The 26,785-nt window shown below is 40.6% G+C and overlaps 1 protein-coding gene and 1 long non-coding RNA gene across 3 annotated transcripts in view; one reads left to right on the top strand and one right to left on the bottom strand.

Annotated features, from left to right (window-relative positions):
- The first annotated feature begins 1,459 nt into the window (after positions 1 to 1,459).
- On the top strand, positions 1,460 to 3,132 carry LOC149982781 (uncharacterized). Its single transcript, XR_016496528.1, has 2 exons — positions 1,460 to 2,088; positions 2,399 to 3,132. It is a non-coding gene; the product is annotated as an uncharacterized LOC149982781 (long non-coding RNA).
- A 3,254-nt stretch (positions 3,133 to 6,386) lies between these two features.
- The window catches only part of LOC110525368 (ankyrin repeat domain-containing protein 13A), a 32,043-nt gene continuing 11,644 nt past the window's right edge, over positions 6,387 to 26,785 (bottom strand). Inside the window, exons 3-15 of one of the 2 annotated variants that reach the window (XM_036979499.2) lie at positions 19,244 to 19,368; positions 19,084 to 19,129; positions 18,834 to 18,977; positions 18,504 to 18,693; positions 16,069 to 16,135; positions 12,444 to 12,525; positions 12,082 to 12,143; positions 11,742 to 11,872; positions 11,173 to 11,330; positions 10,677 to 10,814; positions 10,117 to 10,289; positions 9,799 to 9,863; positions 6,387 to 8,996 (exon numbers count right to left, since the gene is read on the bottom strand). In XM_036979499.2, the coding sequence (XP_036835394.2) occupies positions 8,792 to 8,996; positions 9,799 to 9,863; positions 10,117 to 10,289; positions 10,677 to 10,814; positions 11,173 to 11,330; positions 11,742 to 11,872; positions 12,082 to 12,143; positions 12,444 to 12,525; positions 16,069 to 16,135; positions 18,504 to 18,693; positions 18,834 to 18,977; positions 19,084 to 19,129; positions 19,244 to 19,368 (1,586 nt within the window). In that variant the 3' untranslated portion in view covers positions 6,387 to 8,791. The remainder of the gene's footprint in view (positions 8,997 to 9,798; positions 9,864 to 10,116; positions 10,290 to 10,676; positions 10,815 to 11,172; positions 11,331 to 11,741; positions 11,873 to 12,081; positions 12,144 to 12,443; positions 12,526 to 16,068; positions 16,136 to 18,503; positions 18,694 to 18,833; positions 18,978 to 19,083; positions 19,130 to 19,243; positions 19,369 to 26,785) is intronic. The other variant, XM_036979500.2, reaches the window with a different exon arrangement.

The following is a 26,785-nucleotide window of genomic DNA, read 5'->3' as shown; positions in this document are numbered from 1 at the left end:
TGAAAGGAGCACTGGCTCAATGGCTGCTCCTATATTACCATCTGCTTATTACTTCACTATGTGAAGAAACGCTGCAGAGAAATTTAAGGACTACACTGTCACCAAAGGAACTACACAGCTTGCCACAATGTTAGACAAAAGGCAGACACCCTCAGTGTATAATGTATAACATGATGAACAAGAAGGGGAATATTTTGTCTCGTCATTTTCAGATCAGGGATTTACTTTTGCTATTCGAAGTAGCAACCCTCAAATTGCAGGCCTGCCTTTCTAACCTCTAGGCTACCACTATGCAATCTGTCTTGTTTCATTTCAAGGGTGTCAATCAATATGAGGCGCAAATACAGAGTAGATGAACCTTCTGGTGTTTAGGGAAGAAGAGAGATACAACGTTAATTAACCTGGGACCTAAATTCATGTTCCAAAGATAGAAAAATAACAACATTGAAGACAAAAACAGAGTTCGGTCAATTGATGGAACCTAGTACATGCACCCGTGATTGCTTAGAAATTGATAATTTGGTCCAGAGCCTGATTGCATGTCTTCTCATTGGTCAAACCTCCTAAGCAACAATGAACAACATAGAGAGGGAGGGAGAGAGAGCGAGAGAGCAAGCATAATGTCTAATTGCCACAATCACCCATCCTTGCAAAATGAAACATCAACCCACCAACTCGTTGGCCTTTGAACAATACCTTCTCCCTCCCATCTTACCACAAGCACAAAATCACTGGTGGAGAAGTCTAGTTCCACAGTGCTTCGTTTTCGGTTTCCCTACAGGTTCCTTGTTGCAGTGATGATTTATGGGGCCAGGAAGACACCAAATGTATTTCCATCCCCATTTGGTAGAGAGACACTTTCCAGAAACAATTATGCTTCTGGGGCTCATTACAAGAAAATAGTGTTTGTATTGGTACTGGTACATGTGCTTTACTCGTGGCAACAAATGATGTGATAAAGGCCAAATACATCAGTCATGCACAGTAATGATGTAAGTCTATAACCCCAAGCATCTTAACCTTTATAACTTTACCCCATTGCTCTTTGACATTTCAGGAATGTAGAGAAAGTAATGACTTATATATGCACTATAAAAACTGAATTGTTTTATTTCCTTACCAGATGTTTATTAGGCTATAGAATTCCTAATATAAGAGAACCGAGAACAAAATACCGAAAGAGTAACACATCCTTTATATTCTATCCGATAACCCACCACTACATAATTCCCTATTCAGTTAAAATAACAAGGAAGTTAAAAAATACATTATCCGCAAATCACACTGTAGGCCCAATTAAATAAGTAACCGAGTACAATCACTAGACTAGATGACACTGATCGATAGACTGGATATGAAACTGAAATACGGCGTAAAACGGTTAATTTTTAGTACTACCTGGCAGCTTTAGGACCCAGTGTAGGCTAATGTGATATCACGAGGGTGCCGCGAAACTTCCGGGAACGCTTGCGAATCAAACTTGGCCACTGGGTCTCTGCAGACAGACTCAGCTCAATGGGCAGACCAGTCCGGAGTATGGGGTTTGAGAAGCCAAAGAGAGAAGTGAAAAATTATTCCTTGGTTGTTAATTTTCTCAAAATCTAAAGGTACAACCGAGATTCGAGCCAATTTCTTAAGTAGCTGAACATGTTTTTACTGCAACCTTGTGAAAGCGATAAACTGAAAGGATTTCATTTTCGTGAAAAACAACTTTATATCAAAGGATTGCCTTCGATTTGTCGGTCTGCACATACGCAGTTCTGCGCGAGACGATCATTAGACCGATGACGAGTATCTGCGCATGATCTTAGCTAGGCAACGTCACCATGACGTCACCTACAAGCGTGATCGGGGACGTTGTATTGGAGAAGCAGTTTCTGTCCATCCTCATACTGTATCGTCTTTGCTATTATTATGCTGGGAAAGTGGAAGCTTATTTTCCCTCTCGCATAATCATGTTGTATCCTAGTCGACAAAGCCTAATTCTGTATTTTCTATCCTTTGGCGCGTTTGTGAACGGGAACGGACAACTAGGTGACTCTAAACTAAATGAAAGGCCGTATGTAGTCCTACAGAATCAAAATTTGGGTAAGGTTTTATGCGGGTTAATGTGTTGCCTATTGCAGGCCCGTGTTCCTAGACGACAGGGGCGCACCTGTTGGCAATAAAATAAGAATGTAGGCTTATCTTCTAAATAACGTGTGTAGATGTATGCAACCTTGATTTTGTTATTTTACTGTTAATTGAAGGCTATTAGTGCCATGTTTTTTCAGCAAAGTCCTCCTAACCTGTAGTTCTTTATTTGCGATGTGTTCTCGTGAGAGGGCGGAGCCGCAACGAATGGTCTAAAATCTCTTTCATGTATGTGCTTGTAACATTGTATTTTTTTCTATTGCAGTTGTACTTATTAGCGTCTTATCTATCCTGCTGGTGGTGATGATTGTCATGGCAGTTTGTGTGTATAAACCATTGCATCGCCGGTGAAGCAGTGTACAGCAACGTCATGCCTACTGTCCGACTGGATCCAAGGGAATCAACAATCAAGGGAATCAACAATCAAAAAAACCCTAGTCTACGCATATCTGTCTGATAAACTGGAATGTTAGACAATAGGCACGGGGTCCCTCATTTTTATATAAAATAGACTACACTGGTTGAATTAATGTTGTTTCCACGTGAAATAGATGTTGATGTCTGTGCCCAGTGGGATGTTATTGTGTTTAAAAAAAAAAAACTTTATTTAACTAGGCAAGTCAATTAAGAACAAATTATTATTTTCAATGACGCCTAGGAATAGAACGACAGATTTTTTTTACCTTGTCAGCTCGGGGATTCGAGCTTGCAACCTTTCGGTTACTAGTCCAACGCTCTAACCACTAGGTTACCTGCGTGTGTCTTGAATAGGCCATATAAAATGTTAATTGATATGATTATTTTATATTTTTTGTTAAGGTAATTTAATATTCCTGCTGCTGTCATCGTTTAAAGGAATTTTAATGTATTGTTTATAGTTGTCTTATATTATTTATATTTTTGCTTATTTACCCTGATATATTGGAATATTCTTAAAATACCCCACCACAAGGTACTACTGAAGTTGAAAAAAAACATGATAAAAAAAACTAACATACATTGGGTTGACTGTGTGTGTTGAGTGACATGAATGATATACTACGTTGACATTTTAGTCATTAAGCAGACGCTCTTATCCAAAGCGACAGTGAATGCATAAATGTTTTATTCTTACTACTCCCCTGTGGGAATCAAACCCACAACCCTGGCGTTGCAAGTGCCATGCTCTACCAACTGAGTCATACGTAACCAAAGCTATGTGGACAACTGCTTGTCGAACATCTCATCCCAAAATCCTGAGCATTAATAATGAGTTGGTCCCCCTTTGCCGCTACAACAGCCTCCAATCTTCTGGGAAGGCTTTCCACTAGATGTTGGAACATTGCCTCCATTCAGCCACAAGATTATTAGTGAGGTTGGGCGATTAGACCTGGCTCCCTGTTGGCGTTACAATTCATCCCAAAGGTGTTGAATGGAGTTGAGGTAAGAGTTAGGGAGATGTCACCCTATCCCCTCAATAGTCCTGCCTCCTGAATCCAAGTGTTTGACATGGGGAGGGGACCAGTAACTTTATTATCAATCTTTATCAGTGTAGACGCAACAGTAATTCTTCATGCTTTGGTTATCATACCTTGATCTGGGGAGTAGATCCCTCCCCAGCGTAAGGTACAAGCCCAAGTTGATTGGGGCATGATCTTAGATCCTACTCTGACAAGCATTAGAAATATGGGCCCAGATCCAGCAGTGCACTCTGTTTCCATGACTATAGATTAAAGGGATAAGTTCAATCAGCCTCTTTAAACTGTTGTTTAGTGAATGTAATGATGAATATAAGTCTGATGCTCATTGATGAGTGTTCCCATCAAGAGTGCTAATGCACAACACACACGTTCGTGTGGTGATCAAATGCGTGAAGAGGCTGTGTTGAGTGGCATGCCCCCAAGCTGTTTGTCTGCCCTCTCTCAATCACATTTACACTCGTTTCAGTGCACATTTCTCAAACCTGAAACCATTTGTTTGTACAGAATTTACTTTTTTATTTTATTTTTATTTATGCAATTTGGCAGAAGCTTTTATCCCAAATGCTTTGGCTCAATCTATAAACTAACTATAAACTATTATTATATAACTTTAATTATTTGTTAACATTTAGAAACGTATAGCTTAAGCATTATTAATATTCATAAGCATTTAAAATATATAAACATGTATAATGGATTATTAATGTATTATAAAGTGTTACTCAATAATTTGGGCCATTTGCACACAACAAACCTGAAGAAATGGGAGACTGATAAATTAAGCTACACCAATATATATATATATATATATATATATATATATATATATATATATATATCTCTCTCTCTCTCTCTCTCTCTCCCTTCAAATGAGTGGATTCGGCTATTTCAGCCACACCTGTTGCTGACACGTATATAAAATCGAGCACACAGCCATACAATCTCCATTGACAAACATTGGCAGTAGAATGGCCACACTGAAGAGCTCAGTGACTTTCAATGTGGCACCACCATAGGATGCCACCTTTCCAACAAATCAGTTCGTCAAATTTCTGCCCTGCTACAGCTGCCCCGATCAACTGTAAGTAATGTTATTCTGAAGTGGAAAGGTCTAGCAACAACGGCTCAGCCGCAAAGTGGTAGGCCACACAAACTCACAACAGGAACGCAGAGTGCTGAAATGTGTAAAAATCGTCTGGACTCGGTTGCAACATTCCATGCCGAGTTCCAAACTGCCTCTGCAAGCAACGTCAGCACAAGAACTGTTTGTCGGGAGTTTCCTGAAATGGGTTTCCATGGCCGAGCAACCGCACACAAGCCTAACCTCACCATGCACAATGCCAAGCGTCAGCTGGAGTGGTGTAAAGCCTGACGCCATTGGAATCTGGAACAGTGGAAAAGCATTCTGAGGAGTGATGAATCATGCTTCATCATCTGGCATTCCGACGGATGTATCTGGGTTTGGTGGATGCCAGGAGAACGCTACCTGCCCGAATGTATTGTGCCAACTGTAAAGTTTGGTGGAGGAGGAATAATGGTCTGGGGCTATTTTTCATGGTTCGGGCTAGACCCCTTAGTTCAAGTGAAAGGAAATCGTAACACTACAGCATACAATGACATTCTAGATGATTATGTGCTTCCAACTTTGTGGGAAGGCCCTTTCCTGTTTCAGAATGATAATGCCCCTGTACACAAAGTGAGGTCCATACAGAAATGGTTTGTCGAGATCGATGTGGAAGAACTTGACTGGCCTGCACAAAGCCCTGACCTCAACCCCATCGAACATCTTTTAGATTAATTGGAACCCTAATTGCGAAAAAGTCATTATAAATCAAATTCATACAATATGTTAAGGTTTTTTTGTGCTTAAGATCCCGGACGACATCTTTAAGTGTTGCAGCAGACAAAAGTGAGACCGGTTGCATAATGCTGAAAACACGTAAGACGCCCTGATGTAGCTGTTGGTTTCAAAGAGATTCTCAAATGGCACTCACTCACATGCCAGTCAAAATTAGAAGGGATCAATAACACATTACGTGACAGAAAAGGTGACAGCATTTTTCTATAAGCATCTAAAATGAAAATCTGCCCCAAACCATAAATCCCTCGCCTGAAATGTCAAATTGTACTAAAAATCCACAATGAATAAGAATATTTGGAAAAGACACCCAAAACGATTGGAAAATTTGTTTATCCCTTGTTGCTAATTTTGTGTCTATAATTTTGGTTTTTCATGTGAAATCTGGAAAGATGACGGATGTTTGATTATGAAATCACTCTTAGTTCATGAAGAGGGCTAATAGAATTTTCAATTACATTTCAGAGTTGATTCCTTCTACACAATATAGTGCTCATGTACTGTACTGTATATCCACCATAATATTCTTATGGCATCCAATTTAATTACTATAAGCAGTTCAGACGCTCTAATTTGTCAGTGTGGATACATGGAGCAGATGTCAGGATTTGAATGAAGCCAGTTACTATATTTAGCCCAACAAAATATACCATTAATTCATAGATGTATAGGGTAATCCAACCATAAAGTATATACCAATGATTATTGATGAAACGATGCACAGGAAATTGCTGTGACATATTAATCCAGTGTTTAAAATCTGTGAAATGGACAGCTAGTCATTGAATGGTTAATGATCAGAGCAGGCATGTCTGAAAAACAAATTAAGGATTGTGCTTTTGTGATCTGAACAATGAATAGGTTTGTGCCATCTGCTGTTAATCTTAGCAAAAAGCAGACTTACTTGTAACAGAATCAGCCGCAGTTCACCCGAATTGAAATAAAGTGCATTTATTGAAGAAATGTTTTTTAATCCAACATCACAGTTTAAAATGTTTTCACAAATTCTTATTAACATGTTAAAAAATAAGCTTACCTGCTAGCAAATAAAGCAGTACAAAGACTTTTCCCAAGAAATCTAATCAAAGCGAACCCTGGTACATTAGAGACTGTCCTACGGTTTGGCAATTTGATCATTAGCTGTTTACAGCTCTAGCCCCCAGAAAACACAACAGACGAAGCGAAGCGATGCATCAGAAACATGTCCAAAGTGCTGTTGGTTATCACTGTAATTAACTACATTGGTTAATTCCTTTTTTATCCACCAACACCACTGGATAGGAAACATTTTTGAAGCACCTTGATCACAGCTTTAAAGATGAGACCTTTCAAATGTTCTCCGGTGTCTTTAGTAGGTCTGGCCTGAGTGGCATTATAACACTAACACGGACTCCCCGTCCCAAAACCAATCATGTCTGTGGCCTAAGCCCAAATGGATCCCTAGACCCTACTATGCCCTATTGGGGAGATCTGCAATATGGTGAAAATGGCCCATCAGAGGAAAAGGTATTATTACCACATTACCATATCGCATACACCTGTCAAATCTTATCAGATCTGTACAAGAGCATAGGTAGGGTCTAGGGATCCATTTAGAATTGGACATGTGAGAGGGGAATGCTTAGCCTGGTTGCCAGTCTGTTTAGCTAACATTCCAATCTTTGTACTCTATGTCATGTGCCAAAGACATTGACTGGTACCCAGACTAGGAAATGCTCCCTTCAGTACAAAATATTGATCCTACACTGAGCTGGCATCCATGTTTGATCTCAGATTTCTTGCACGTCACTCAGCCCACAGGTCGGTCTGTAGTTGCAAGATTAAAAAAAAGAGACAGCAGTCCTTAGAACCCTGTTGTGTTTGAGGTCTGATGGCCATATTCTTCTACATTTAAGGGACGAAAAATGTCATCGCCAATAGATAGCCTACAATGATCCATGTTTGGACCCTGGTTGCTTGCGAGCGCCTCTGAACCATGTGTATGCTACTTTATCATCCACCACAGGTAGGCACTGTGGCTTCTGCTATTGCTTTGTTGAGTTGTGGTGCTGATGCTTAACGGTGCTCAAGGACCATTGGTGATGGCCAACAAGACGGACCACCTCCAAAATAACAACCAATTTAATAACACCTGGTTTCTGGTGCAAGTCAAGAACCTCCGTCTTCTTGTGCATGTTTGAATTATCATGTTCATTTTCACACTGTGTCAATTACAACACGAATACAAAACATAAATTCCTGCAGCACAAGAAGAATCTTACTTTTGTCTTTTCCCATGAATTACAGGTTTTGATTGAAAAGGACTCAAGTTATGCAGTGTCAGGCAAACAAGAAAAAGGGACGGCAGCACCACCAAGTCATACTGTTTGATGCCATCCTGTTCAAAGTAGAACAAATCCTAATCCATGACCAGAAAACTGCATTCGATGTGTCTACAATAAACGAATATACTGCACTTTCACTATAGTTTCAACGAAAAGGAACTGTAGAACAATGGAACCCTGAGATATTCAATCTTTCAGTCTGGCCGTGAACCTCTGTCAAATGGCTGTGTGAACACTGGAGTTCCATTCCCAGAGTCATATTCATAACAGGGCAGGTAGTCCCTACCTGTTTCAGTCAGTGCCTCGTGGACATGACCCAGAGCTCTGAAAGAACAACCTTCCAGAGCCACAACTAAAGCAGCTAACAGCCACAAGCGGCTGGTGGCACCTTAATTGGGGAGGACGGTCTCATAGAAATGGCTGGAATGGAATCAATGGAACGGTATTAACCACATCAAACATGGTTTCCTTGTCTTTGACTCCATTCCCCCATTATTGTCATCTGCCCTACCCTCACCAGCCTCCTGTGCTACCTGCCACAGGTTTAACCGGCTCTTGGCAACACCCAACTAATTCAAATCACAGGTTGCAACCCTGACATTCCAGTGAAATGAAACAGTTCCCAAAATAATCTCAAAGAATACATGGATTCCTCTTCGGGAGAGGAGTGGCTATGACTCTTAGAAGGACAGGAGGAATCAAGGATTTGACAGCGTGTACACTTTTGAGACAGAGCCTAAGTGTTATATAGAAATACAAATATAGCAACATTTTTGTTGATGTTTTTTAAACAAAAATAGGTATCAAAGTATTAAATACAGATGGTTATGTTAATGACAATGTTGTTACATGGAGGTTTTGCCGGTGTCATGGTGGATTGCATTGGAGAAGGGGGGGTGTGGGGGTTGGACTGGGAGGGTTGTGATGGTGGCTGCTTCTTGATTTATAAATAGTTCATGCAGGTATGGCAAGGCGTGGTCTTAATGACCATTTTTCCCCCTCATATTTTCCTATTTTTACTTCTCTGTGAGCGAGAGCTGCAATATCATCTCCAGCTCCTCCACTTCCTCTTTCCTCCTCCTCTCCTCCTCGGCTTGGGCCCGGGCCGACAGCTCCATGGCCATGCGGAGGTCCATGTCAGGGCTGGAGGTCGAGGTGCTTGAGCTGGCCAGACTCGATGTGGTGTCTCCCAAGTCCACCAGCGCCCCCTCTGTGATGCTTCTGGAACAACAGGTGTTGGTATCAGAAAGAGAAGAAAGGCTTGGAATGTTTCTTTCCTGGACGACAGTTGTCCATTGTGAATAACTACCAACTTCCTTTTAAAAGCACCTATCCACATACTGCACACCCGGCCATTCCTCAGCAAAGCTGAGAAAATTGTGCTTTTAAAGCTAAGTTGTTTGGACACGTGCTTGCAATACCAGGTCTGTGGGTTTTGTGCTAATTGAAAGTCACTTTGGGCAAAAGTGAATAGTGTAGCCAGTGATGTGCAGGAATACTTTGTGAATACCTGCCCTGAACTTAGTCACTGTTACTACCTGGCGACAACCCGGTACTCTATCCTGCACCTTAGAGACTGCTGCCCTATGTACAGAGTCATAGAACACTGGTCACTTTAATAATGTTTACATACTGTTTTACCCACTTTATATGTATATACTGTATTCTAGTGATGGCTCATCCTATATAACTACTGCTGTACAAACCTTTTCTATTCATATACTGTCCATACCTTTATATATATATATATATATATACATAAATACACACACACACACACACACACACACACACACACACACACACACACACACACACACACACACACACACACACACACACACACACACACACACACACACACACCTCGTTCTGATATTTCTTAATTACTTTCTTTGTATTTTGTGGACTTGTGTGTATTGTTTTATATTGTTAGGTATACGGCACTGTTGGAGCTAGAAACATAAGCACCAGCAACAACTTTAGAAAAATATGTGTACACACCCAATACAATTTGATTTACCTGTCACTCTGGCTACTGAGAATAGGGTCCGTGAGGTCCCCATTGGCATCTTCCCAGGTCACTTCCTAGAGGTCAAAATTAAGGGTGGAGTAGGTAAGGTAAAATGCTTGGCACGTCACATTTATACCAGTTCTATCTGCAACGGACATAATTCCCTATAATATCAGTTCTACACAATCTGTTTTGTAATATTGTGGCCTCCTGAACAGACACAGATCCCAGGTAAAAAAGATGAGAAATGAGGAGGAGGAGTCCGTGAGAGCAAGAGGACCTGACGAGGAGTGTGTGTGGCGTGTGTGTGTGTGTGGCGTCTCAGACCTGTTCCGGGTCTCCACCACCGGACTCCAGTAAACTCTGGTGGATGGCATACTGCAGTAGCTCCTCGTCGTGGTTGGATACGGGCATGTGGCGGCTGCCGCCCCCTCCTCCTCTGTGACGGTAGTGTGCAGGTACTTCAAATACAGAGGGACACACCTGGAATAGAGGGGGAACTGGAGGGAACAGAAATCGAGAATGTTGTTATTATTGGTAAGCTGTCAATATCGACATTTCAGATGAAATTGATATGGATACATTTACATACACTTAGCAGACACTCTTATCCAGAGCGACTTGCAGAAGCAATTAGGGTTAAGTGCATTGCACAAGGACACATCAACAAAGTTTTCACCTAGTCGGCGTTGGGATTCGAACCAGCAAACTTTCGGTTACTGGCCCAACTCTCTTAACCGCTAGGCTACCAGCCGCCAAACATTCCTATTTGTTGTTCAGCTGTCAGAAGCAACTGAATAAATTTATTTAAAAAATGTGTTCATAATAACCCATGGGAATGAATGCCGTGGTCACTTCACCCAGGTCAGCGGAATGAGTGTGCCTACCTGCAGCTTCACCGCCGTCCTCCTCCGAGGGTGTGGGCGTGGCAGCCGAGGGTGGCGTGTCCAGGGGTTCGCACGTACTGCATTTGTTGACACCACCAAATGAAATGCGAGCATTGAGCACGTGGAACAGGGGAATCTCTGTGTGAGAGGAAACAAAGACGTATAATCTTTATGCATCCCGTTATTTAAAAGCAAATGCCTCTATGGTGAGCCTTTCATAGTGGTACTTGATGAGTATGTGTGTGTGCGCAGTTTTTCTCAATCAGGGGCCGTATTTATCAAGCGTGTCAGAGTATGAGTGCTGATTTAGGGTCAGTTTTGCTTTATAGTTCACATAGAATAAGATTACATGAACAGGGGTACCTGATCCTAGATCAGCACTCCTCTGAGATACTCGATTCAGTCAGCCCCAGATCTGTAGTGTTTGAATGAGCCGCACAAGCATTTTGTGTAAACATTCTCATTTCTTCACTCTTCCACAGAGGATTAACTGTACCTATTTTTACAGGGAAGCCCGGAGGGAACTTGAGGGTGACAAAATCCCGTAGCCGGGCGAAGTGGCTGCTGGTCCGGGCCATGAGATCGATGATAGGGGTGACCTGCTCCACCAGGGAGAGAGGGTGTTCCTCGCTCATCCACAATGTGCCCTTGAACCTGGACATATCAGGGTCATATTCATTAGTGCACACCGTAGCAATACTTTTTTGCAACGGAAAACAAAAACATGTGTTTCTTATTGGACAAGTTCAGGTCTTCTCTCCCTGTTTCAGTCAATTTTTTTTGTTTTGGTGCCTAAGAATCAGTTTGCGCAAGGGGAGGTGAAGAATGACTAATCTTAATCACATCATGAGTAGTTATTTGGGATGCAGGGTGATTTGTAGATCTGATGATTTGTAGTTCAACTGAACTGCAATGTAGTCCCATCTTAATATACCCACTCTTATGCTAAAACCTAGACACCAACACCTTCATATGAACTGAGGGAAACCATTATAAAAACAATCAAGACTTCTGATGACATGAATATTAATGAAAAAGCCTTGCTTAACAGCATCATTTTCTTACTTCTGGGTTCGGATGGTGAGTTCAATGGGCCGGCCAATGTCTCGGTCTTCAAGGTCAAACTCAGGGTCAAAGTACTCCTCTGGTGTGATAGCGGTGGGGTTGGTGGGTGTTGCGTACTCCAGAGTGAGGTCCTATCCACAATATGAACAGAGTTGAGTGTTTTTATTGAACCCATTACAAACCAAGTTGAGTGTTCTCATTGAAGCCAACATCAACCAAGATGAAGCGTTCTTATTGAAGTCAAAAAGGCAAGTAAAATTCTGTTCATGTAGCTAAGAAATAAAACAATTAGATGAGATAATCCTCCATAACCTTAAATCCTGGTCTACTGATCTCTTACCCCTTGAGCGCTGATCTGCTGCTCCACAGTCCCAAGAAGAGACTCCAGAACATTCCTCTCACCTAGAAGACAAAAAAAAGAAGAGACAATGCGTTATGTGTCAGACACAGCGCTGGTCTCCAACAAGTCTGCTCCTAAACTGAGCCAGGTCATTTTGGATCTGTGTACTCTCTCTGGGTTATTATAACTGTGACAGTGTAGCTGACTAAAGGGACTAAAGACGCAGCTTATTAAACATTGAGATGAGGACCATCTCTCGTAGACCAGAAGTAGTGCACTATATAGGGATAGGGTGCCATTTCAGACACAATCTAACTGTTATGTCTCTCTACCTCCACCTAGAGGAATTATAGAGTGTTTACTTTTTATTCTAGCTTTCTCCTCATTGGTGAGATGCTCTGTCCTCGTCCGGATCACCACATTTACATTGTTCACAGTGAAAACCTGCAATGAAAAGAAAAACAACTCATGCAGTATACAGCATACTATTCTTCCCTTTACTGCTACTAGGTAATAACACTACTGAGCCTTTAAAAAAAGCTGTAAATCTACTATAGATATTGTCAAATTAAAGGGGCAATCAGCAGTTGCTACATCAATTTTGGGATTTGTAAATTAATGATATGTACCCATTGATTCTTGAAGAATATAACTTTAAAATGACTAATGAGCTTAGTTCAACTGTCGTACCCCATCAGAACCCAAAGCATAAGCTTGTTTTACACAAATGTTTATATGTAAACAAACACTATATAGCCCCAAAACATGGTTAAAACTATAATTTTGATATCATGGATGGTCAGTCCAACACATCTATAGCTTGGTCTATGAATATGAGATCCGGTTACATTTCTCCAGCACCATCCCTCAGCCTTTTACCAAAACAGGAGTGGGGAGTATGCTTTGTTATTGTTTCTACTGCTGAACAACAGCATCCTCCCGGACATCCTAGACCCACTCCAATTCGCATACCGCCCCAACACAGATGATGCAATCCCAATCGCACTCCACACTGCCCTTTCTCACCTGGAAAAAAGGAACACCTATGTGAGAATGCTGTTCATTGACTACAGCTCAGCGTTCAACACCATAGTGCCCACGAAGCTCATCACTAAGCTAAGGACTCTTGGACTAAACACCTCCCTCTGCATCTGGATCCTGGACTTCCTGATGGGCTGCCCCCAGGTGGTAAGAGTAGGCAACAACACGTCTGCCACACTGATCCTTAACACTGGGGCCCCTCAGGGGTGTGTACTTAATCCCCTCCTGTATTCCCTGTTCACCCACGACTGTGTGGCCAAACACGACTCCAACACCATCATTAAGTTTGCTGATGACACAACAGTGGAAGGCCTGATCACCGACAAAGATGAGATGGCCCTATATGGAGGAGGTCAGAGAACTGACAGTGTGGTGCCAGGACAACAACCTCTCCCTCAATGTGAGCAAGACAAAGGAGCTGATCGTGTACTACAGGAAAAGTAGTGGAGTGGGTCAAGAGTTTCAAGTTCCTTGATGTCCACATCACCAACGAGTTATCATGGTCCAAACATACCAAGACAATCATGAAGAGGGTACAACAAAACCTTCTCCCCCTCAGGAGACTGAAAAGATTTGTCATGGGTTCCCAGATCCTGAAAAGGTTCAACAGCTGCACCATCGAGAGCATCCTGTCTGGTTGCATCACCGCCTGGTATGGCAACTGCTCGGCATCTGACCGTAAAGCACTACAGAGGGTAGTGCGAACAGCCCAGTACATCACTGGGGCCAAGCTTCCTGCCATCCAGGACCTATACAATAGGCGGTGTTAGAGGAAAGCCCATAAAATTGTCAGAGACTCCAGTCACCCAAGTTACACTGTTTTCTCTGCTACCGCACGGCAAGTGGTACCGGAGTGCCAAGTCTAGGACAAAAAGGCTCCTCAACAGCTTCTACCCCTAAGCCATAAGACTGCTGAACAATTAATAAAAATCCCACTGGACAATTTACATTGACACCCCTCCATTTTGTACACTCCTGCTACTCGCTGTTCATTATCTATGCATAGTCACTTCACACCCACCTACATGTACAAATTACCTAAACTAACCGGTACACCCGCACGCACACTGACTCGGTACCGGTGTCCCCTGTACATAGCCTCGTTATTGTTTTTCTTATTGTGTTACTTTTTATTATTACTTTTTATTTTAGTCTATTTGGTAAATCATTTAACTCTTCTTGAACTGCACTGTTGGTTAAGGGCTTGTACAGTGCCTTGAGAAAGTATTCGGCCCCCTTGAACTTTGCGACCTTTTGCCACATTTCAGGCTTCAAACATAAAGATATAAAACTGTATTTTTTTGTGAAGAATCAACAACAAGTGGGACACAATCATGAAGTGGAACGACATTTATTGGATATTTCAAACTTTTTTAACAAATCAAAAACTGAAGAATTGGGCGTGCAAAATTATTCAGCCCCCTTAAGTTAATACTTTGTAGCGCCACCTTTTGCTGCGATTACAGCTGTAAGTCGCTTGGGGTATGTCTCTATCAGTTTTGCACATCGAGAGACTGACATTTTTCCCATTCCTCCTTGCAAAACAGCTCGAGCTCAGTGAGGTTGGATGGAGAGCATTTGTGAACAGCAGTTTTCAGTTCTTTCCACAGATTCTCGATTGGATTCAGGTCTGGACTTTGACTTGGCCATTCTAACACCTGGATATGTTTATTTATGAACCATTCCATTGTAGATTTTGCTTTATGTTTTGGATCATTGTCTTGTTGGAAGACAAATCTCCGTCCCAGTCTCAGGTCTTTTGCAGACTCCATCAGGTTTTCTTCCAGAATGGTCCTGTATTTGGCTCCATCCATCTTCCCATCAATTTTAACCATCTTCCCTGTCCCTGCTGAAGAAAAGCAGGCCCAAACCATGATGCTGCCACCACCATGTTTGACAGTGGGGATGGTGTGTTCAGCTGTGTTGCTTTTACGCCAAACATAACGTTTTGCATTGTTGCCAAAAAGTTCAATTTTGGTTTCATCTGACCAGAGCACCTTCTTCCACATGTTTGGTGTGTCTCCCAGGTGGCTTGTGGCAAACTTTAAACTACACTTTTTATGGATATCTTTAAGAAATGGCTTTCTTCTTGCCACTCTTCCATAAAGGCCAGATTTGTGCAATATACGACTGATTGTTGTCCTATGGACAGAGTCTCCCACCTCAGCTGTAGATCTCTGCAGTTCATCCAGAGTGATCATGGGCCTCTTGGCTGCATCTCTGATCAGTCTTCTCCTTGTATGAGCTGAAAGTTTAGAGGGACGGCCAGGTATTGGTAGATTTGCAGTGGTCTGATACTTGGGAAATCTTTTTGTATCCAAATCCGGCTTCTTCACAACAGTATCTCGGACCTGCCTGGTGTGTTCCTTGTTCTTCATGATGCTCTCTGTGCTTTTAACGGACCTCTGAGACTATCACAGTGCAGGTGCATTTATACGGAGACTTGATTACACACAGGTGGATTGTATTTATCATCATTAGTCATTTGGGTCAACATTGGATCATTCAGAGATCCTCACTGAACTTCTGGAGAGAGTTTGCTGCACTGAAAGTAAAGGGGCTGAATAATTTTGCACGCCCAATTTTTCAGTTTTTGATTTGTTAAAAAAGTTTGAAAATATCCAATAAATGTCGTTCCACTTCATGATTGTGTCCCACTTGTTGTTGATTCTTCACAAAAAAATACAGTTTTATATCTTTATGTTTGAAGCCTGAAATGTGGCAAAAGGTCGCAAAGTTCAAGGGGGCCGAATACTTTCGCAAGGCACTGTAAGTAAGCATTTCACGTTAAAGTCTACACTTGTTGTATTCGGCACGTGACAAATAGTTTGATTTGATTTCATTGCAGCTTTAAAGAAAGGAACTTGTGTAAGGTCAGTAAACCTAGACAAGCAACAAAATAATTAAACATTAACAGGGCAAGAATGTTATAATAAATGCACAAACCTTAGCCTCGAAACCACTGACAACTTCCGTTTTGTCACTCCTCCAACCCCAAATCCCAGACTTATTTCTGCGGAAAACAATTTGTAGTCCTGTTACTATAAAACCCTGTACAAGTTTACTTGTCCTTCAACGAAGACTTACAGTTGAAGTCGAAAGTTTACATACACCTTAGCCAAATACACTTAAACTCAGTTTTTCCCAATTTCTGATATTTAATCCTAGTAAAAATTCCCTGTCTTAGGTCAGTTAGGATCACCACTTTATTTTAAAAATGTCAGAATAATAGTAGAGAGATTAATTAATTTCAGCTTTTATTTCTTTCATCACATTCCCAGTGGGTCAGAAGTTTACATACACTCAATTAGTATTTGGTAGCAATGCCTTTAAATTGTTTAACTTGGGTCAGACGTTTTGGGTAGCCTTCCACAAGCTTCCCACAATAAGTTGGGTGAATTTTGTCCCATTCCTACTGACAGAGCTGGTGTAACTGAGTCAGGCTTGTAGGCCTCCTTGCTCGCACACACTTTTTAATTTCCGCCCACACATCTTCTATGAGATTGAGGTCAGAGCTCAAAATGATGCTGCCACCCCCGTGCTTCATGGTTGGGATGGTGTTCTTCGGCTTGCAAGCCTCCCCCTTTTTCCTACAAACATAACAATGGTCATTATGGCCAAACAGTTATATTTGTTTCATCAGACCAGAGGACATTTCTCCAAAAAGTACGATCTTTGTCCCCATGTGGAGTTGCAAACCGTAGCCTGGCTTTTTTATGGCGGTTTTGGAGCAGTGACTTCTTCCTTGCTAAGCAGCCTTTCAGGTTATGTCGATATAGGACTCGTTTTACTGTGGATATAGTATTTTGTACCTGTTTCCTCCAGAATCTTCCCAAGGTCTACTGTTGTTCTGGGATTGATTTGCACTTTTCGCACCAAAGTACGTTATTCTCTAGGAGACAGAATGCGTCTCCTTCCTGAGTGGTATGACGGCTGCGTGGTCCCATGGTGTTTATACTTGTGTACTATTGTTTGTACAGATGAACGTGGTACCTTTAGGCGTTTGGAAATTGCTCCCAAGGATGAACCAGACTTGTGGAGGTCTACAATTGACACCGCCAATTGACTCAAATGATGTCAATTTGCCTATCAGAAGCTTCTAAAGCAATGACATCCTTTCTGGAATTTTCCAAGCTGTTTAGAGGCACAGCCAACTTCGTGTATGTCAACTTCTGACCCACTGGAATTGTAATACAGTGAATAATAAGTTAAATAATCTGTCTGTAAACAATTGTTGGAAAAATTACTTGTGTTATGCACAAAGTAGATGTCTTAACCGACTTGCCAAAACTGTAGTTTGTTAAACCTCTCTGGGGTAGGTGGCAGTATTTTGACATCCGGATGAAAAGCGTGCTCAAAGTAAACTGCCTGTTACTCAAGCCCAGAAGCTAGGATATGCATATAATTGGTAGATTAAACCCTGAGGATAACCCCCCCCCCCAAAAAAAATGTCAGCTTATCACTTTTTTCAATGGCTATTACTTTAATTATAAGGCCAAGTCCTCCCAGATTGCAGTTCCTAGGGCTTCCACTAGATGTCAACAGTCTTTAGAAAGAGTTTCAGGCTGGTTTTTGGAAAAATGACCCAAAAATTGTAGTTTATCTAGATGGCTTCCATTTTGGCTATAGTGTTTCCAAGCGCGTGATAGAAAGCGCGTTCTTTGGTATTTTTCTCCGGTAAAGACAATAACGATTCTCCGTCTTCAATTTTATAGTTTATTTGCATATTAGGATACCTAAGGTTTGATTATCATCGTTGTTTGACTTGTTTGGAAAAGTTTATTAGTAATGTTTGGGATTCATTTTGTATGCATTTTGATGGAGGGTGCCAGCTAAAGTGAGTTTTTATGGATATAAAGAAGGACATTATCGAACAAAAGGACCATTTGTGATGTAACTGAGACCTTTTGGAGTGCCAACAGAAAAAGATCATCAAAGGTAAGGCATTTTTTCTATCGCTATTTCTGACTTTTGTGTCGCACCTGCCTGGTTGAAATATGATTTTCATGTGTTTGTATGCGGGGCGCTGTCGTCAGATAATCGCATGGTTTGCTTTCACCGTAAAGCCTTTTTGAAATCTGACACGGCGGCTGGATTAACAAGAAGTTAAGCTTTATTTTGATGTATAACACATATATTTTCAAGAATGTTAAATATTTGAATTTAGTATTTTTGAATTTCTCACTCTGCAATTTCACTGGATGTTGGCCAGGTGGCACGCTACCGTTCCACCTCTACCCTAGAAAGGTTAACAAGAAATTTGTGGAGTGGTTGAAAAACGGGTTTTAATGACTCCAACCTAAGTGTATGTAAACTACCGACCTCAACTGAATATGACACATTAGAAAAACAAGATAAGTGTAGTATGGTTTGGATCTTACCTCTCAAAAGCAATGTGCCTGGTGTCCAGAAAAGTGTTGACGATGGGCGTGGTTAGCCGCTTGGCCACTTCCTGTTCGGCAGGTTGCATGGAGTTCAGTGTTACATCCTCTATCTCCCGGGAGATGTCAAAGCGGTCCGTGTCCACCACCTCTTCGTCATGGTTCACCTCCAACAACTCAGTCCAGGTATCTGCCAATGGGCACAAGCACACACTGTGAAACATACGCCAACAGAGTAAAAGACAAGGTAAAAAATGAGACGGCCTGCTGAAACAGTGGTCAGTAGAACGCTGTTGTGGGAAAGCCTTACTCAGGGAAAAGGGGACTCACCATCTCCTCTGAAGATGTAGCTCCGACGACCTCTGATCCAAGTCATGTTCTCGAAGCCCAGCAGGGTGGCGTCTACTCGTAGGCTGGCTCCGCTCTTCCAGATCCGACACACATCACTGGGACAAACCCGGGATACGAGGGGGACTGGGAACAGATGGGAAAGCAACATAAACGACAAAGTCTCAAACATCCACACATGGCACATTCAAATGGGTGGGGGGGGGGGGGGGGGTTATCAACTAGAACTTACTCCAACTTGTGAACTCCCATTTCATTTCCATGTAGAAATCTGGGGACTGGGGGGATTGGAAAGAGGCATGAGTTTACAGCTTTACATTTTTTTATTTGAATGCATGAGTGAAAAACATTTCAGAGAGGGGAGCAAACAGAGAGAGAGAGAGAGAGAACACCTCACGGATCTTGCTCAGAAGCTCAGGTACTCCTCCCAGGGCTGTAGAGGCTTTGAGGTAGTCTCTCCTCTGGAGCACAAGCTGAACCATCTCTGGGTCGCCAGTGCTGACCGCCTCCTGCAGCACTACACACAAACATGTTTATGATGAGAAGTTAATTTAAACATATACCACACTTCTGTGATGACAAATGTATTCAAAACAAATAATTGTTTTGGCCAAGTGAGTGTGGAAGAGGTGAAATAATTATTGTTGTCTATCAACAATGACAAGCCACCTGGATCTGACAACTTAGATGAAAATTTACTGAGGATGATAGCGGACGATATTGCCACTCCTATTCGCCATCTCTTCAATCTAAGCCTATAGGAAAGTGTGTGCCCTCAGGCCTGGAGGGAAGCAAGTCATTCCACTACCCAAGAATAGCAAAGAACCCTTTACAGGTTCAAAAAGCCGACCAATCAGACTATTACCAACCCTTAGTAAACTGTGTTTGACCAGATACAATGCTATTTCACAGTAAACAAATTAATAACAGAGGATTTTTAGCACGCTTTATGGGGAAGGGCATTCAACATGTATGACACTTACACAAATGACTGATTGGCTGAGAGAAATCACTTAAAAGAGCTACAGTCAGTTTCAGGATGGATGGCAATAAATAAATAAATCCTACATTTTTCAAAAACTAAAAGCATTGTATTTCGGACAAATCATTCATTAATCCTCAACTAAATCTTGTAATGAATAATGTAGAAATTGAGGCAATTAAACTACTTGGAGTAACCCTGGATTGTAAACTGTCCTGGTCAAAACATGATGATACAACAGTAACTAAAATGGGGAGAGGTCTGTCCTTAATAAAGCGCTGCTCTGTCTTCTTAACAACGCTATCAACAAGGCAGGTCCTACAGGCCTGGACCTGGACTACAGTCTAATTGTGTGGTCAGATGCCACAAAGAGGGACTTAAGAAAATGACAATTGGCCTAGAACAGGGCAGCACGGCGGACCCTTAAATGTACACGGAGCGCTAACATAAATGATATGTATGTCAATCTCTCCTGGCTCAAAGTAGAGGAGAGATTGACTTAATCACTACTTGTATTTGTGAGAAGTATTGACATATTGAATGCACTGAGCTGTCTGTTCAAACTACTAGCCCACAGCTCAGACACCCATGCATACACCACAAGACATGCCACCAGAGGTCTCTTCACAATCCTCAAGTCCAGAACAGACTATGGGAGGTGCACAGTACCACATAGAGCCATGACTACATGGAACTCTATTCCACATAAAGAAACTCATGCAAGCAGTAAAATCAGATTTAAAAAACAGATTAAAAAAAATACGCCTTCTGGAACAGCGGAGACTGTGTAAGACACACACACACACGCACACACAATAGCATACGCACTATACACAGACACATGGATTTTGTGTTGTAGAGTAGTGGTAGTAGAGTAGTGGCCTGAGAGCCCACACTTAATGTGTTGTGAAATGTAATGTAATGTTTTAAATTTTGCTGGACCTCAGGAAGAGTAGCTGCTCCCTTGGCTAATGGGGACCCACAATAAATACAAATACACCTCGATTGTACAATATTTGCACATTATTATTTAAAAAAAAATCTCTATAGGCTTCCTTTTTTTCACTCTGTCATTTAGGTTAGTATTATTGAGTAACTACAATGTTGTTGATACTCCTATCATAGCCATTAAACTCTTAACTGTTTTAAAGTCATTGGCCTCTGTGAAATCCCAGAGCGGTTTCATTCCTCTCTGGCAGCGGAGTTAGGAATCACGCCTGTATCTTTGTAGTGAATGGGTGTATTGATAAACCATCCAAAGTGTAATTAATAACTTCACCATGCTCAAAGGGATATTCAATGTCTGTTTTTAACCTATCTACCAATAGGTATCCTTCTTTGCGAGGCACTAGAAAGCCCCCCTTGCCTTTGTGGTTGAATCTGTGTTTGAAATTCACTACCCAACTGAGGGACCTTTGTGAGAGCAAAATTGCAAGACTATGTTATAATACTTTTACTGCATCAAATGGTTGTTTTATGCAACAGAATAGAGTATTCTTAACTATTGTGTGTGTGTTCTACTGAGGATGGGACTCTGGGAGATAACACTGACAGGAGATTTACAATGTCTTTTGAGTGATAAAACCTAAAGAGCATTCCAGAGCATGAGTTAATGTTTCTGTTCTATACCGTACCAGGGAGAGATGGTTCCAGTATGGAGTCGGAGGGACAGATACTGGTTCACGATACAATGAAAACTGTTGACACAGCAGATACTGTCTGCTATGTATTACAGGCATCTTTCATACACATCTTAACCTTGTGACTCATTCTATATATCTGTTGTTCTTCATGTAGGTAGGTTGAAAGGGGTGTATCTTGGCTATAAAATACCTTTGTACTTTTGTCTCGGGGCTCTCAACAAATCATTTGATCTTGTATCGTCGACCAGCCATCATTATCGTAGAGCACTCAATCGATTCACTTTATATATGTCCGTTGTATTGACCTTCTCGCTTATTAATAAGTGAATAAAAGATTCAGTTTAAGTATAACTCTGACTTGTGTGATAAGTTTGTCTCTCCTCATTTGATAGTAAAGAAATGAACCACCACACCTTACAGATCATTGTATGTGTGGGGTACAGATTTGAGGTAGTCATTCAAAAATCAAGTTAAACACTATTATTGCACATAGAGTGAGTCCATGCAACTTATCAAGTGACTTGTTAAGGACATGTTTACTACTGAACTAATTTAGGCTTGCCATAAGAAAGGGGTTTAATATTTATTGACTCAAGACATTTCAGCTTTTCATTAATTAGTAAAAATGAGATACGTCATCAGAGCGCGCAACAGAACATTGTACACTTTGTTGTTAATATTAAAACATTTTCATTAAATCGATTTTAATCCGAACTAAAGTTTTGTTGCTAAGGATTCCACAACGCGGTTAGCCTTTACGGCTGGGAGAATTTGAACACTACCAACAAAAGGAGCTGATCAAAAGCAGGGGAAGGGAGCTTAAAGGGACCAAATTCAGTCTCAATGACCAATTTCCAAGGGAGATAAACGGACGTCGTAAGAGACTGTATCCGGTACAAAGACAACAAAGGGAGGATGGTAGGCGTGCCTTTAATATTGTGGACAAACTCTTTGTAGATGGACAGCTATTCCGGGACAGCTCCATAACACCATGGCTGTACTAAATTCTACAGGGACTTCAGGTTACGAAAAGAAGGTATGGGAACTGTAAAAATATCTGAACATTATGAAGTGGATATGAACACACACACTCAATTACATGCTTGCTTACACATACGGACTTATACACACACCTAATCTCGCTCTCTTCTCTCACTCTCGCTTTCTCTCTTCTCTCCCTCTATTGTCGAGAACTGTTTGATAATTTAACGTGTTTATTGTTTGTCTATCTTTTTTATGTATTTGTCTACAAGTTTCTATATGTTTACAACAAGCAAGGGGAAGATATCAGAATAGGAGCATTGGGGAATAATAACATATTGTACGGAATACATCTGTACTGCAGTGAGGCCATCTCTAGAGTAATGCAAGGTCTCTTTCATGATCACGTAAAACGTCAATTGCTATGGAAATGCTGGGATGTTTTTTCAATTATGTTAAAGGTAATTATGATGTAACTATGATTGTGATACGATATGGATTACAATTATCATTATGAATATTAAGGCTATATGCACTACATGTTACCCACAGACACTCAACCATGCAAATTGGCAGAGTTATTATTTACTTGGGCATCACACATTATGGTCTTACTCTTATACAGACATCGTATACACTCTCACTATATCACATCCAATATCATACACTTCAACCTACTCAGATTGGCTACACACATAATATCTTGTCTCAATTTCCTAACATCTGTGGCATTGGCTCACAGACAAACAGGCAAGGGAATAAAACAAATATAGCTAGAACCTATTTCTTGAATTCTAAATATCAGATATTTGAAAGCTCTAGTTTAAACTTCATAATACCTCTGATGGCAGTAACTTTACAAGAACTAATTATGGTCCATTTAGACTGAGAATAGTATCTAGTTATGGTAAGGGGTGAAATAAGTATAGTCAGTTATAATTGGGTTAGCAGATTATAAAAAAAGAAGATCAGTCTTTACATGGCTAAAAGAAAAGGAATATAACACATACTGTTTACAGGAAACTCACTCTACATCCTTAGATGAAGTAGCGTGGACAAAGGAATGGGGTGGTGAAATCATTTTCTGTCATGGACAAATGAACTCGAAGGGTGTGATGATATTCATTAACAAAAATGTTGATCTGAATGTGTAAATAGTCAGGAATGATTCGCAAGGAAGGTGGATCCTTTTGAATATGAAAGTGGACAAAAAAGAGATCTCTCTCATTAATCTATATGGTCCAAATCAGGATGATCCACACTTCTTCGAAAACATTTATAACAATTTATTGAACTTACAGGCAACAAATTTTTAATTTTTTTTTTAAATTTTTTTTTACCTTTATTTAACCAGGCAAGTCAGTTAAGAACAAATTCTTATTTTCAATGACGGCCTGGGAACAGTGGGTTAACTGCCTGTTCAGGGGCAGAACGACAGATTTGTACCTTGTCAGCTCGGGGGTTTGAACTCACAACCTTCCGGTTACTAGTCCAACACTCTAACCACTAGGCTACCCTGCCGCCCCAAATGATCTAATCATTATGATCTAATCATTATGGTAGGAGACTATAACACAGTGTTAAGTACCTCAATGGACCGTAAAGGTCATCACTCTACAAACTATCATCACCGCGCCCTTAAACATCTTAACGCTAGGGGGCACTATTTCCCCATCCAGATGCCCAAAGTAAACTGCCTGCTACTCAGGCCCAGAAACTAGGATATGCATATTATTAGTAGATTTGGATAGAAAACACTCTGAAGTTTCTAAAACTGTTTGAATGATGTCTGTGAGTATAACAGAACTTATTTTGCAAGCGAAAATCCGAGGACAAACCATCCAGGAATCTTTTTTTTGGGTCACTCTCTTTTCAATGGGTTTTCAATGGAAATCTATAATTCTAAGGCAGTTGCTTGCAGTTCCTATCACTTCCACAAGATGTCAACAGTCTTTAGAAATTGGTTGATGTTTTTCCTTTGAGAAATGAAGAAGTAGGGCTGTCCAGAACGAGGGTCAGGTGAAGTGTACTGTTGTGGTTGAGGCGTACGACCTGAAAGCACGCTCCACTTTGTTTTCCTCCGGTATTGAACACAGTTTATTCCGTCTTAAATTTGATCGATTACTTACGTTTAAAAATACCTAAAGTTGGATTAGGAAAGTTGTTTGAAATGTTTGGATCAAGTTAACAGGTAAATAATTAGATAATGTGTAGTCATGTTGCGGGAGTTGGAACCGGTGTATTTTCTGAATCATACGCGCCAAATAAATAGACATTTTGGATATATAACGGCATATATAACGGCAGATATATAACGGTTATCGAACAAAAGGACCATTTGTGATGTTTAATGGACATATTGGAGTGCCAACGGAAGAAGATCTTCAAAGGTAAGGCATGCATTATTTGTTATTTCTGACTTTTGTGTTGTGCCTGGCGGGTTGAATTAAGATTTTCATGTGTATGTTTGATGGGGTGCTATCCTCAGATAATAGCATGGTTTGCTTTCACCGTAAAGCCTTTTTGAAATCTGACACTGTGGCTGGATTAACGGGATTGGCGCGGGATTGGATCACTAAGAGGTTTTAAGGAAATCACAAATATTATGGACACATTAGAAATAGTGGATATTTGGAGACAAAAAAATCAGACCTATTGAGATATACATGGAGGAGACTTAATCAAGCTAGTCATCTGGACTACTTTCTTGTCTCTTCTCTCATGCATCAAAGGTTAAAAAAGTTTTAATAGGAGAATGTGATCGGCTCATCATCTAATTGGCATTCACATAACTCTTATAGATTTTCTAAATGGACGGGGATATTGAAAATTGAATCAAGGTTTACTGGAGGACAACTTATTTTTAACTAAGACAAAATAATTTATACCTGAATTTTTCCAGTATAATATAGGTTCAGCAAATCCCCTTATTGTATATATACCTTATTATACCTTTAAATGTACCTTCAGGGGTCATTCAATTGAATATTCATCAATAATAAACAAGCAGTTTCTGGCTAAAGAGGGAGGGAAATTCATGAACTAATAGTACAGGTAGATAGCAGTAAAAATAATATTACAGAGATACAAAATAAGTTAGAGGAAAAACAAAAATAACTTGAGGAACTTATTCAAGAACGATCTAATGTAATCTATTACAACAATTAACCAAACTGGATGGAATATGGAGATAAATGCAAAATTCTTTGAATCTCCAATACAGGAACGCAAAAATAATTTGCAGAAACTCGTTACTGAAGACGGAGTCATCTATGATTCTCTGAATGATATTTTAAAAGAGGAAGCTAATTATTTTAGGCAGATGTTCTCTTTCCATCTCATCCTTTCTCACTGAATGAAGATTATGGTAAGGAATTCTTTCCAAATAATATAAAAAAATGGAAAATTAACAAATGTACAGAAAGATCTGTGCGAAGGCCAAATTAGAGAGGAAGAACTTTGAGGCTATTAAATCCTTTCAGTCTGGAAAAACCCCAGGGCTTGATATACTAGTATTTTTTGATATACTAAAAGCTCCATTGTTAGACTGTTTTAACTTCTCCTATAGAAATGGTAGTCTGTCAGGTACTCAGCAGGAAGGTCTGATTTCTCTATTATTAAAACAAGACCCAGATGGAAAATATAAAGACCCAGTCTATCTAAAAAACTGGAGGCCCCTTACGCTTAAATGTTGATGAGTTGATATATAAAAACGCAAGATTCAAGACTTAGTGATTTTCAGCTAAAATTATTATATAGAATTCTTGCAGATTTTGGTGTGAGGATACAGAATCAATAGACCATTTATTTTGGTATTGCCCACAGGTAGCCTGTTTCTGGTCTGGCTGAAAATGCATAGCATTGATCTAAAATTGACCCTAGAAATAGTACTGTTAGGAGATCTGGAGAGACTGGGTCAGTCAATTACTCCAAGACCAGGTCAGTGGATCTTGGAGGGTTCGAGTTCACGTTTTTTGGCCTGGTGGTAGATCGGTCAACATGCCCTTGAGCAGGGCATTGACCCTGGATGCTTCAGTGTGTCACTCTGAATGGGAATCTGTTGGATGACTGGTATGATGTAGTTATTGAGCGGCTTCACTGCAAGTATATTGTATGTTTCAAATATTCAATTATTATTATTTTTTTTAAATGTCTAAAAATATAATTCCATTTAGACATTATGGGGTATTGTGTGTAGGTCAGTGACACAAATCTCAATTTAATCCATTTTAAATTTAGGCTGTAACACAACAAAATGTTGACAAAGTCAAGGTGTGTGAAAACTTTCTGAAGGAAATGTAAATAGTGTGCAGAATTCATAATATTAA

Source organism: Oncorhynchus mykiss, chromosome 6 (genome assembly GCF_057628025.1).
Source record: "Oncorhynchus mykiss isolate SJ-2025 chromosome 6, ASM5762802v1, whole genome shotgun sequence".
Lineage (NCBI taxonomy): Eukaryota > Metazoa > Chordata > Actinopteri > Salmoniformes > Salmonidae > Oncorhynchus > Oncorhynchus mykiss.
Note: the sequence above shows the minus strand (reverse complement) of the source record. Positions and strands in the feature narration are given on the sequence as shown.